Below are 14,327 nucleotides of genomic sequence, written 5' to 3'. Positions count from 1 at the left end.
ACAGATTCAAACTTGTTACATAGGAAACATACCAGTGAAGTACGTTATAAATCCGTAGTTTTAAATTGACTAAATTTCGAGAAATTAAGGGCGGAGAGATTGCCTTCCAAGTTGTTGTTGTTTCCCGGATGTATTTCTAGAAGGCTTGTGCAATTCATCAAAGATGGGGGCAAAGAACCTTCTAGATTGTTGAAATGGAAGGAACAAGAATTTTAGATTAGAGAGCTTCCCAAAATGGAGAGGGAGCAAGCCACTCAATTTAGTAGAGTAGAGTTCAAAGATTACGAGGTTGGTAAGGTTGACAACTCTATCATTAATGGCTCCGTAGATCGAATTAACAGGTAATGCAATTTCTTCAAGTTTGGTAGCATTATACATATCTGGAAGTACTACGGAGAGGTTATTGTAACCAGCACGAAAAACTTGGAGTTTGGAACACTGCCCTAGTCCACGAGAGATACTGCCGTTGAATTTATTGATGGAAAAATGCAATAGCCTAATCAAGGGAGAAGAGTAGTGGAGACAAACAGAGGTTGGGATAGAACATGAGAAGGTATTGTTGCTAACACGAAACTAGTCAAATTCCTAGCTGCTTTGAGTTTGAGTCCCTTGGAGGGTAAGTGCAAATGTGTGACCCAACCATCCTTATTACAAGTGATGCCCTCCCAATTGCAGCAATTAACGGAAGTCCAATTTAAAGAAGGGGAAGGCGGAGTGAGGGCCAAGGACAGAGAGAACTGCGTTCGGTTTGGTTGCATGCTTTCATTTAACAGAGATTAGTTTGGAAAGAAAACGAAGACATAATTATGAGAACAACTGTGCCTTAAATCAGCCCTAATTCAATATTCAAAAACATAAGATATAAAGTAGATGCAATCTTGCTTCTAAATAGAGTCTATCTTGTAGATGCAATTTTTCTTAGAAACATAAGTTTCTAATTAACTAACTAAACCTAAATTAGAAAGAAACAATCATTCAAACTGTCATTCTCTTTTTTGAAGGCACCCAATTCCCATGCCTCCAATTGAGATGACCCCTCAACCTGTCCACAGTGTAAGCAATCTCATCCCTAGTGGTCTCAAAGTACACATAGTAACTGGACCCCCTCTTCCTAGTAACACTTCCGACCCACCAACCGTCATTGTCAAAAGCGTCGACCCGGTCCAGATACCGGAATCCGGATGCCCGAATCCGGTCGGGTGGGCAGGGTCGGACCTCCTCGGGCTTCACAGTCTCCGTGAGCGGCTCGTCGGAGAAGTCGTTCTCCACCAGGTTCTTGTACTGGACCACGTAGTTGGTCCGCATGTTGGCGACTATGGTGGCCACGTAGTACAACTCCACAAACCCCTTTTCTTTGCTGCAAATTTCAACCTCGTCGCCTCTTTGGAAATCGAATTTTGTACGGACATCCATTGTTGATTGCTTGCTTGATTTTTTGTGTGCTAACTGCTAAATTGATTGAGAGTTGCTCAAATCTTTGATTAATTCAGTAATTCACTCACTGTGTCCAAGCTATAGGGTTGTTTGTGTATTTATATAGAGGTTGAGTTTTCAGTAATAAAAAGTGACAAAATGATCAAAGTGAGAATTGTTAAATTGGAAAAATTAAAGTTTAGTCATTCTAACATTTCTTATTTACAAAAAAACCTTATGATTTTTTTTTTTTTCCAAATAAAGCCCTTAATTTTTCTAAATAAAGCCCTTTGACCATTGCCTTGTTAAAGAAATACGTCATTATTTTTTATTTTTTGAGGGTATAGGGTACGAGTTCACCTCATACCTTTCTAGGATATAGAATGAGGTTTTTGGAAGCTGCATGTCCAAAATCTCATAATTAAAACCTAATATAAATCCGACAAATCTGGGCTTAAGAAGAAGTAAAAAAGCACTGCCGAACACTCGAAAATGACCGCCAAGGGAGTGGCACCCAGTATGTGTGAAAAAGTTAAAACTAATGGACCAATATTATTGGACTTTAGTTAGAATTTTAAAAGTCATATGACTTTGGTCAGTAAATTGTTAAATTCAAGGACCTAAATGGAAGTTTCCCTAAATAATTTATGGATAATAGAATATAGAAATTTAAGTCATGGATAAAAGTGGGAATCAATGTATCAGGCTCCTTCTGTTGAGGTATACCTCAACTTATTTATGTTGAGGTATGACCTTGTTGGAGCCCACACGAGTCGTTTTGTGTCGATCCGAACCGTTCATTTTTTACATCTCCATAAATAGATCATCCTTGCACAAAATTAGCCCAATCGGAAATCATTTGCCAATCTAACTTTGATAAAACAAATAGACGGTTTCATCGAAAATATTTGGTTCGTCCATTTATTTGATCAAAGTTCGATAGGCAAATGATTTCCGATTTGGCTAATTTTTTGCAAGGATGATCTATTTATGGAGATGTAAAAAATGAACGGTTCGGATTGACACAAAAAGACTCGTGTACGCCCCAACAAGGTATACCTCAACATAAATAAGTTGAGGTATACCTCAACAGAAGGAGCCTGATATTCAGTAATAGATGCTAAAACGAACCCATAGTTTTTCATTGAAACATAGCCTCAACTTAGTGGAAAAAAAAAAAACAAAAGAAAAATAGTCTCAACTTTTATGCCTGCAGAGCAGCTCCTAAGTACTAATTTACAAATAGAGTAAGAAATCAACTTGCTGTCCTAACTCTGTCCTAACTCAATTAGCTTCACATGAAAAGCTTGAAGGTATATATTTTGACCAAAAGGCTTCAAACCTTAACTTGCTTAATTGGCATGGATGCGCATACAAGAAATAGAAGGAGAATTGTTGTTTGATTCACATTTATTAACCAACTTGTTATACCACATTTCTAATAGGGGTATTAGATCCATGAATCTGTATAAGTAAATTTCACCTCTATTAGAGAGTTAGCCAATGAGGTGATTGGTAAATAATGTCTAAATTAAATAATTTTATTTCTGAAAGGAGAAATGTTTATATTAATGTTAAATTGTTAATATAAGAGGATGCCACTAGCTAGCTTGTTATTGATTGATAAATGGGGTATGTTCAAGGTAATGTCTTGCTTAAAGGTCCCAGCAAGACAGTTAGAATAAAATTAAAGTCGGTGCATGAAATTCATAAACTATGACCAACAAATTAATTATAATAAATAAAAAAATTAATAATGGGAGTAAGGGAGAGAGAGGAAGATCACGTGGATGTATAAAGAAGCAGAAAGACCTTCATCATTCTTTCATATTCATACTATCAATATATTGCTCGTAATATTTCAATTCATACAGAGCTTCATTGAAAGAAAGTTGAATAAGTACGTAATTCTTCTGATAATTAAGGATGTAGTATTCGGATATCATGTTAGTGCATTGCTAAATCTGGTTTTATGATGTTTATACATGCACTGAATTAGAATGGAGTAGGCATATATTGTTATTTCTAGAATAGAGCTATGATGCTTTCATAAAATGGTTGAATATATTCTTGGAATATAACTATATGAGAGAAAGCATGATTTTTAAGTTTAATGGAAACTGAATGAAAATCTAGTATGTGAGCATTATGATATTCAATTAAAACTTTTAGGACAATTTATTGGAAAAGTGAGTTCATTTAAATTTCGGCACATACAAAAAAATTTCGTGAGTGGACGCACATGTACTGTATTATAATATGGCACAATTGGGATGAGAATGAGATTATTGTATTTCTGATGATATTGTTAAGTGATGATATTGTTACTTGTACCCATCAATACCCATCAAGGGCGAATGGTATATCCTTTGTCATTTGGAGGCAAAAAACATCATTTCTCTGTGTTGGGTGATTAAATTTACAATTTTTACTAAAGATTCTTAACTTTTACACAACTTAATTGACTTCCTTGCTTTATCCATAAAATTGTTAACAAGATACTTAGTAGTTAGTATGTTAGAGATGGATTACGAGACTTTTGTTAGATTCATTTAAGTATGTTTTTGTTCATTTTTTATTTTTTTTTATTTCGTTTCTTTTTCATTTCATTTAAGTTAGAAGGAGGATTTAGTATTAAATACTAAATCCTAAAAATGGGTTAGGCTAAAATAATTTTATTAAAAATTATTAAATAAAACAGGAACACAAAATAATTTTAGGCTAAAATTAGATTTATTAAAAATTATTGATTAAATAATTCTGGATGCTTCACTAAAAAATAAAAATGGGTCAGGCTAAAATAATTTTATTAAATAAAACATGCAAGCACACAAAATCAGTCTGAGGGTATAGTTATAAAGTGATACTTTTAAAACAAAATTTAAAAATTAAGAAAAAGGCTCCCTATCTCCATAAAACATAGAAAGAGTGGAAAACTATAAAACTATTGAGACTCATTATACAATAATAATGCCAATTAACATGTACAGATCGAATCCATGTCAAGAGACTAAATATTCTAGAAAAAGAATAAAGGTAGTATTATGAGAAAAACAGTGCATTACATTAGCCGACAAGAAAAAACAAACTGAAAATATAAACCATAAAGTAGGTAGGTGCGATGTACCTTCTAAGTTCTAATCAAGCCTTCTCTTCAACCAGGTCATACGCACCGCTATGATCACATAGAGCCTATCCTGTACCTTGTCTAGGAATTGGAAATATGCATATCTCCACGTCCTCTTAAGCATCAAAGGACCAACCACTCCCCAAAATCTGCTAATGAATCCAAGTGCAACAGAAATATAAAACCATGCAATCTGATGTGCACTCTTTACATCTTGGCTATTCTTTGTATCTGCATCAACGCCACTAGTTGATCCACACTCATTTGGAAGTGGGTCCCCACAGAGTTTGGGATTCCCGTCAAATGCAGAGGCATTCAAGCCTTGGAGCTGAGTGCTTGTTGGTATTGGTCCTTCAAGATTATTGTACGAGACATCGAAATTTGACAAGAAAGTAAGACTTGCCACTGATGCTGGAATTATCCCGGACAAGTGATTCATGGAGAGATCCAATTTCTCCAAGTTTTTAAGGTTTGATATTTGGTCTGGAATGATGCCGAATAAGTGGTTGGAGGCAAGATTCAAGTAATGGAGAAGCTGCAATTGGCCGATCTCGGTAGGTATGCTGCCACTGATGCTATTGTTCGATAGGAATATGAATGGTGGGTAGTAAGACAAATAATTGAACTGTCCAAGTGTTCCATAACGATTCGAGGCGAAAATAGGCAGTTCAAAATAAATATTATCTACTTGAGCTGCAATTTGTTTGGATACCAACATGGGTAGTCTGCAAAGTTCCTTTGGAAATTCACCTGAAATTAAGTTAGATGACAAGTCTATCGAAAAGAGCTTTGGAAGGTTCCCCAACCAACTAGGAAGTGACCCTGTGATTCTATTATTACTCAGGTCCAAGATCTCAAGCTTCTTGAGCTTATACAACCATACAGGTATTTCACCAGTGAGCCGACAGTTATCCAAATTCAATACTCTAAGATTTTTGAAACCATCATGATCATCCATGCCAATATCATTAGCTGTCAGCATTTTCTCCCCTACAAAATTTGTACTACATGATAGGAATACGAGACTTTTGCAACCCACTAATATCTTGAATGCTCCTGTGACATTAGTCAGTCTGTTGAAAGCAAGGGAGAGGAAGGACAGAGATTTCAATGAAAGAATCTCAGGTTGTATTTGTCCCTCTAGATTGTTTCCACTCAGTCGAATTGTTGTCAGGTACTTGCATGAGTAAAGACTTGCTGGAAACATACCAGTGAAGTTATTTTTCACTAGGTCAAGTTTAGTAAGTTGACCAAGTTTGGAGAAATTAAGGGTGGAGAGATTGCCTTCGAAGTTATTGAATCCCATATGTATTTCTAGAAGGCTTGTGCAATTCATCAAAGAAGGGGGCAAAGAACCTTCTAGATTGTTGGAATCAAGGAGCAAGAATTTCAAGTTAGAGAGCTTCCCAAAATGGAGTGGGAGGACGCCACTCAATTTATTAAAATAGAGGTCAAAGATTACGAGGTTGGTGAGGCTGACAACTCTATCATTAATGGCTCCATAGAGCGAATTAAAAGGTAATGCAATTTCTTCAAGTTTGGTAGCATTATACATATCTTCTGGAAGTACTCCTGAGAAGTTATTGTGACCAGCACGAAAAACTTGGAGTTTGGAACACTCCCCTAGTCCAGGAGAGATACTGCCATTGAATCTATTGATGGAAAAATCCAATAGCCTAATCAAGGGAGAAGAGTGGAGACAAAGAGAGGTTGGGATAGAACCTGAGAAGGTATTGTTGCTAACACTGAAACTAGTCAAATTCCTAGCTTGTCGGAAGAATGAAGGCGAAATTGCACCTTGGAATTGATTGCTGGACAAATTCACTGTCCGAATGTGAGATGGTAAAGAAAACGGTAGCTCTCCAGAAAGAAGGTTAGAGCTCAAATCAAGGATCTCAAGACGATTCAAGGACAAGAAGGTCCATTTTGCCTCATTAATTGTAAAGGTCCATTTCAGTATTAATGGATTCCATCTCAACCACTTCATATGCACCATGTATATATGTAAGCCATACCTTGACATCTTTTTCAATTTATGCATATAATATTTCTTTCCTATAAATTTCCCTTCTCGATATAATGTGCAAGTCAATTACTTGGTATGATGTCAATTGCACATTAATTATAAGGATTGGCGGATTGCACAACCAATTCTTTTGGTTTGATGTAATGCCTTCTTAATTGGCTCCATGAATTAAGTAGTGTATTCTGATCTTGATTAATAAAAAGGTCCATTGATTTTAACTACTAAATTTCAATAACTTTTTAGTTTAGGTACCAAAATTAAATAGTATTTTAGATTAGGTACTAGTTGAAAAGTCAAACAAAATAATAAAGTCAAAGGTATTAGAATTTACAAATATTACATTACATGCCACTACAATAAAAAAAAATAAAAAAAATATTACATCACAAATATTACATTAATTTATACTATATTGTATTAAAAAAAAATTATCAATCCAGTCACAACTTAACTGTGATTGTCTTGGTAAATTAAAAGAGACAACTCACACCACTATACTATGTATTATTTTGAGTAAAAATATTGTTTTGACCTCTATTTATACTTGTAGTATAATTTTTCTTTAAAAAAATTCAATTAAGTCACAACTTAACTGTGACTGTCTCATAACTTAGATGTGACTGTCGTTCAGTCACAACTAACTTTGAAGTTGTGAGTGTCGTACAGTCACAACTAAATGTGAAGTTGAGACTACATTAGCAATTTTTTAAGATAATATAAAAGCCTCAAGGGCAATTTTGTCAAAACCTTATAAATTTTAACTAACACCCATCATATGTAGGCCAAATGACAAAAATTTCAAATGAAAAAGGCTCAAATCAAAGGAGCCAACATGTTTGTGACCTAATCTAAAAAACTACATTTAAATTTTGTAGTTCAATTGAAATATTATATGGTCTTCATGCTATACCAAAAAATTATTAAGATTTGGTATTTAATCCTTATTTTCTATTAATAAAACCATAGTTTCCTCTCAAGGAAAAAAAAAATATATATATACGTATAGTAATACATACATGATCAAAACTTAATTAATTTCACCAGTACTTGTTACAAAATTGTAAGGATAGAGAGAGAGAGAGAGAGAGAGAGAGAGAGAGAGAGAGAGAGAGAGAGAGCAACAATCTGTGAGGAAGCCTCAAGCTAACTGATATTGCATTTTTTCGCTAGAAAAATATGATACCTTCAATGACCAACTGTTTTAATTTGTGGTATTCTATCCTTGTTAAATTAGTAAGGGTGTGTTTGGTAATGCTATAAAAATAATTAGTTGTGAAATATAAGTAGCTGTCAAACAAAGCAATTTAGTGTTTGGTAAATTGTGTTTTCAAAAGTGCTGTAAAGTACAATTAGCTGTGAAGCAAAGCAATAGTACGTGTTCGGTAAATTTTCATGTAAAAGTGCTGTAGATGTTTATAATGACTAAGATGGACATGTTGTAGTCGAAAATGCTGTTTACTCATTTGTTTGGTAAAAAAAAAGTGCTTTTCACTTGTTTTTTTTTTTTTTTTTTTTTTTTACAAATTAATATTAACATTCATTTTGCCAAAAAGAAAAGGTCAATAAAGATGTATGCCTATTATTTTTTTAAAATATCACGAAGGTCCATTTTGCCTCATTAATTGTGAAGGTCCATTTCAGTATTAATTGATTCCATCTCAACCACTTCATATGCACCATGTATATATGTAAGTCATACCTCGACATCTTTTTCAATTTATGCATATAATATTTGTTTCCTATAAATTTCCCTTCTCGATATAATGTGCAAGTCAATTACTTGGTATGATGGCAATTGCACTTTAATTATAAGGATTGGCGGATTGCACCACCAATTCTTTTTGTTTGATGTAATGCCTTCTTAATTGGCTCCATGAATTAAGCACTGTATTCTGATCTTGATTAATAAAAATGTCCATTGATTTTAACTACTAAATTTCAATAACTTTTTAGTTTAGGTACCAAAATTAAATAGTATTTTGGATTAGGTACTAGTTGAAAAGTCAAACAAAATAATAAAGTCAAAGATATTAGAATTTACAAATATTACATTACATGCCACTACAATAAAAAAAATAAAAATAATATTACATCACAAATATTACATTAATTTATACTATATTGTATTAAAAAAAAATTATCAACCCAATCACAACTTAACTGTGACTGTCTTGGTAAATTAAAAGAGATAATTCACACCACTATACTCTGTATTATTTTGAGTAAAAGTATTGTTTTGACCTCTATTTATACTTGTAGTATAATTTCTCTAAAAAAAAATTCAATTAAGTCACAACTTAACTGTGACTGTCTCATAACTTAGATGTGACTGTCGTTCTGTCACAACTAAATTTGAAGTTGTGAGTGTCGTACAGTCACAACTAAATGTGAAGTTGAGACTACATTAGCAATTTTTCAAGATAATATAAAAGCCTCAAGAACAATTTTGTCAAAACCTTATAAATTTTAACTAACACCCATCATATGTAGGCCAAATGACAAAAATGTCAAATGAAAAAGGCTCAAATCAAAGGAGCCAACATGTTTGTGACCTAATCTAAAAAACTACATTTAAATTTAGTAGTTCAATTGAAATATTATATGGTCTTCATGCTATACCAAAAAATTATTAAGATTTGGTATTTAATCCTTATTTTCTATTAATAAAACCATAGCTTCCTCTCAAGGAAAAATATATATATATATATATATATACGTATAGTAATACATACATGATCAAAACTTAATTAATTTCACTAGTACTTGTCACAAAATTATAAGGATAGAGAGAGAGAGAGAGAGAGAGAGAGAGAGAGAGAGAGCAACAATCTTTGAGGAAGCCTCAAGCCAACTGATATGCATTTATTCGCTAGAAAAATATGATACTGTCAATGACCAACTATTTTAATTTGTGGTATTCTATCCTTGTTAAATTAGTAAGGGTGTGCTTGGTAATGCTGTAAAAATAATTAGCTGTGAAGTATAAGTAGCTGTGAAACAAAGCAATTTAGTGTTTGGTAAATTGTGTTTTCAAAAGTGCTGTGAAGTACAATTAGCTGTGAAACGAAGCAATAGTACGTGTTTGGTAAATTTTCATGTAAAAGTGCTGTAGATGTTTATAATGACTAAGATGGACATGTTGTAGTTGAAAATGATGTTTACTCATTTGTTTGGTAAAAAAAAAAAGTGCTTTTCACTTGTTTTTTTATTTGATTTCTTTACAAATTAATATTAACATTCATTTTGCCAAAAAGAAAAAGTCAATAAAGATGTATGCCTATTATTTTTTAAAAATATCACGAAGGTCCATTTTGCCTCATTAATTCGAAGGTCCATTTTAGTATTAATTGATTCTATCTCAACCTCTTCATATGCACCATGTATATATGTAAGCCATACCTCGACATCTTTTTCAATTTATTCATATAATATTTGTTTCCTATAAATTTCCCTTCTCGATATAATGCATGTGCAAGTCAATTATCAAAACCTACCATATTTCAAGAAACAATATGTTGTAAATGTCGTATTTTAATAAGTACAATAAGATTTGAGTTTTAAATGTAATTGCAGTACTATAATTAAGTAGGTTTTATGATATATGCATATGTGTGTATGTATGTATATATGTACACCTAACACTCCTTTATAAATTATAATCCTACTACATGGGACTTTTGATCATTTATCAGAGGGGCTTTGCTGTCATTTACTAAATATATACAAAAAAAATTTGAAAGTGAGTGGGGGCTTGAGCTCCCCTGGTCATTTTATAAAAGGCTAAACTTGTCGTTAAATTTTTTATTATAATGTGAGTGAGAAAATAAGACAAGTGGGTGGAAATAGTACTACTCCTATCAATATACCATTTTACCTTAATCCAAAAGAAAAAATATATATATATATATCATTTTACCATAGAAATAGTGCTACTATTCCCACCCTATATTTCCATTCACATCAAATTTTAAGAAATAATAATCTTCTTTTGCACCCCCTAATATCCCTAAAATACCCTTATTAATAAACATTTTTTCCACCCCTTTCTCTTCCTCTGTATTTCCTTTTTCTCCAATAAACATTAAAGTACTCTATCCACTTAAGAACATTAAACATAGCCATGCACAAACTCATACTCGTAAATCAAATACAATGTGAGTAATCAGAGGATAATTTATTTAATCAAACAGGAAGACAGTTAGAGAGGAGGGGTGTTAAATCAACCATAGATTCGAACTGTTTACATAGGAAACATACCAGTGAAGTTATTAATCTGTAGTTTTAAGTTGACTAAGTTTGGAGAAATTAAGGGCAGAAAGATTGTCTTCCAAGTTGTTGTTTCCCGGATGTATTTCTAGAAGGCTTGTGCAATTCATCAAAGATGGGGGCAAAGAACCTTCTAGATTGTTGAAATGAAGGAACAAGAATTTTAGATTAGAGAGCTTCCCAAAATGGAGAGGGAGCAAGCCACTCAATTTATTAGAGTAGAGTTCAAAGATTACGAGGTTGGTAAGGTTGACAACTCTATCATTAATGGCTCCGTAGATAGAATTAACAGGTAAGGCAATTTCTTCAAGTTTGGTAGTATTATACATATCTGGAAGTACTACGGAGAGGTTATTGTTACCAGCACGAAAAACTTGGAGTTTGGAACACTCCCCTAGTCCACGAGAGATACTGCCGTTGAATTTATTGATGGAAAAATGCAATAGCCTAATCAAGGGAGAAGAGTAGTGGAGACAAACAGAGGTTGGGATAGAACCTGAGAAGGTGTTGTTGCTAACACGAAACTAGTCAAATTCCTAGCTGCTTTGAGTTTGAGTCCCTTGGAGGGTAAGTGCAAATGTGTGACCCAACCATCCTTATTACAAGTGATGCCTTCCCAATCGCAACAATTAATGGAAGTCCAATTTAAAGAAGGGGAAGGCGGAGTGAGGGCCAAGGACAGAAGAGAACTGTGTTCGGTTTGGTTGCATGCTTTCATTTAACAGAGATTAGTTTGGAAAGAAAACGAAGACATAATTATGAGAATAGACTGTGCCTTAAATCAGCCCTAATTCAATATTGAAAAACATAAGATATAAAGTAGATGCAATCTTGCTTCTAAATAGAGTCTATCTTGTAGATGCAATTTTTCTTAGAAACAAAAGTTTCTAATTAACTAACTAAACCTAAATTAGAAAGAAACAATCATTCAAACTGTCATTCTCTTTTTTGAAGGCACCCAATTCCCATGCCTCCAATTGAGATGACCTCTCAACCTGTCCACATTGTAAGCAATCTCATCCATAGTGGTCTCAAAGTACACATAGTAACTGGACCCCCTCTTCCCCCGACCCACCAACCGTCATTGTCAAAAGCGTCGACCCGGTCCAGATACCGGAACCCGGATGCCCAAATCTGGTCAGGTGGGCAGGGCCGGACCTCCTCGGGCTTCACAGTCTCCGTGAGCGGCTCGTCGGAGAAGTCGTTCTCCACCAGGTTCTTGTACTGGACCACGTAGTTGGTCCACATGTTGGCGACTATGGTGGCCACGTAGTACGACCCCACAAACCCCTCTTCTTTGCTGCAGATTTCAACCTCGTCGCCTCCTCGAATTTTGTACGGACATCCATTGTTGATTGCTTGCTTGATTGTAATTGTGTGAAAACTGCTAAGTGGATTGAGAGTTGCTCAAATCTTTGATTAATTCAGTAATTCACTCACTGTGTCCAAGCTATAGGGTTGTTTGTGTATTTTTATAGAGGTTGAGTTTTCAGTAATAAAAAGTGACAAAATGATCAAAGTGAGAATTGTTAAATTGGAAAAATTCGAGTTTAGTCCTTCTAACATTTCTTATTTAGAAAAAAACCTTATGATTTTTTTTTTTCAAATAAAGCCTTAATTTTTCTAAATAAAGCCCTTTGACCATTGCCTTGTTAAAGAAATATGTCAATATTTTTTTATTTTTTGAGGGTATAGGGTACGAGTTCACCTCATTCCTTCCTACGATATAGAATGAGGTTTTTGGAGGCTGCAGTCCAAAATCTCATAATTAAAACCTAATATAAAGCCGACAAATCAAGGCTTAAGAAGAAGAAAAATGCACTGCTGAACACTCGAAAATGACTGCCAAAGGCTCGGTACCTAATATGTGTGCAAAAGTTGAAATTGATGTACCAATATTATGTAGTATAGAATGATTACAATATTATTGGATTTTAGTTACAATTTTAAAAGTCATATGACTTTGGTCAGTAAATTATTAAATTCAAGGACCTAAATGGAAGTTTTCCTAAATAATTTATGGATAATAGAATATCGAAATTTAATTCATGGATAAAAGTGGGAATCAATGTATATTCAGGAATAGATGCTAAAACGAACCCATAGTTTTTCATTGAAACATAGCCTCAACTTAGTGGCAAAAAAAAAAAAATAGTCTCAACTTTTATGCCTGCAGAGCAGCTCCTAAGTACTAATTTACAAATAGAGTAAGAAATCAACTTGTTGTCCTAACTTTGTCTACCTGCTTTAATTAGCTTCACATGAAAAGCTTGAAGGTATATATTTTGACCAAAAGGCTTCAAACCTTAAGTTGCTTAATTGGTATGGATGCGCATACAAGAAATAGAAGGAGAATTGTTGTTTGATTCATATTTATTAAGCAACTTGTTATACCACATTTCTAATAGAGGTATCAGATCCATGAATCTGTATAAGTAAATTTCACCTCTATTAGAGAGTTAGCCAACGAGGTGATTGGTAAATAATGTCTAAATTAAATAATTTTATTTTTGAAAGGAGAAATGTTTATATTAATGTTAAATTGTTAATATAAGAGCATGCCACTAGCTAGCTTGTTATTGATTGAGAAATGGGGTATGTTCAAGGAAATGTCTTGCTTAAAGATCCCAGCAAGACAGTTAGAATAAAATTAAAGTCGGTGCATGAAATTCATAAACTATGACCAACAAATTAATTATAATAAATAAAAAAATTAATAATGGGAGTAAGGGAGAGAGAGGAAGATCAAGTGGATGTATAAAGAAGCAGAGAGACCTTCATTATTCTTTCATGTTCATACTATCAATATAATGCTCGTAATATTTCAATTCATACAGAACTTCATAGAAAGAAAGTTGAATAAGTACGTAATTCTTCTGATAATTAAGGATGTAGTATTCGGATATTATGTTAGTGCATTGGTAAATCTGGTTTTATGATGTTTATGCATGCACTGAATTAGAATGGAGTAGGCATTGTTATTTCTAGAATAGAGCTATGATGGTTTCATAAAATGGTTGAATATATTCTTGGAATATAACTATATGAGAGAAAGCATGATTTTTAAGGTTAATGGAAACTGAATGAAAGTCTAGTATGTGAGCATTATGATATTAAATTAAAACTTTTAGGACAATTTATTGGAAAAGTTTCATTTAAATTTCGGCACATACAAAAAAATTTCATGAGTGGACGCACATGTACTGTCTTATAATATGGCACAATTGGGATGAGAATGAGATTATTGTATTTCTGATGATATTGTTACTTGTACCCATCAATACCCATCGAGGGTGAAAGGTAAAAAACTTCATTTATCTATGTTAGGTGATTAAATTTACGATTTTTACTAATAATTCTTAACTTTTACACAACTTAATTGGCTTCCTTGCTTTATCCATAAAATTGTTAACAAGATACTTAGTAGTTAGTACGTTAGAGATGGATTACGAGACTTTTGTTAGATTCCTTTAAGTATGTTTTTGTTCATTTTTT

At 33.4% G+C, this 14,327-nt stretch overlaps 1 protein-coding gene and 1 pseudogene across 1 annotated transcript; both read right to left on the bottom strand.

The window, feature by feature from the left end:
- Positions 1-44: 44 nt before the first annotated feature.
- On the bottom strand, positions 45-1,413 carry LOC147286754 (receptor-like protein 35; annotated as a pseudogene).
- Positions 1,414-4,429: 3,016 nt separating this feature from the next.
- Positions 4,430-11,426, bottom strand: LOC147286753 (tyrosine-sulfated glycopeptide receptor 1-like). The gene is made up of 2 exons (XM_086240487.1): positions 11,383-11,426; positions 4,430-6,438 (listed from the first exon to the last, which is right to left on the bottom strand). Exons 1-2 carry the CDS (start codon positions 11,424-11,426, stop codon positions 4,551-4,553), a joined length of 1,932 nt encoding a protein of 643 aa, XP_086096613.1. The 3' UTR covers positions 4,430-4,550.
- Between the last annotated feature and the right edge of the window lie 2,901 nt (positions 11,427-14,327).

Source organism: Dryas octopetala, chromosome 4 (genome assembly GCF_963921425.1).
Source record: "Dryas octopetala chromosome 4, drDryOcto1.1, whole genome shotgun sequence".
NCBI lineage: Eukaryota > Viridiplantae > Streptophyta > Magnoliopsida > Rosales > Rosaceae > Dryas > Dryas octopetala.
Note: the sequence above shows the minus strand (reverse complement) of the source record. Positions and strands in the feature narration are given on the sequence as shown.

Coding starts and splice junctions, on each gene's coding strand:
- LOC147286753 (XM_086240487.1), bottom strand. CDS start 11,426: ATGGTTGGGTCACACATTTGCACTTACCCTCCAAGGGACTCAAA. Junction 6,439..11,382: donor TACCCTCCAAGGGACTCAAA/CTCAAAGCAGCT, acceptor CTTGAATCGTCT/TGAGATCCTTGATTTGAGCT.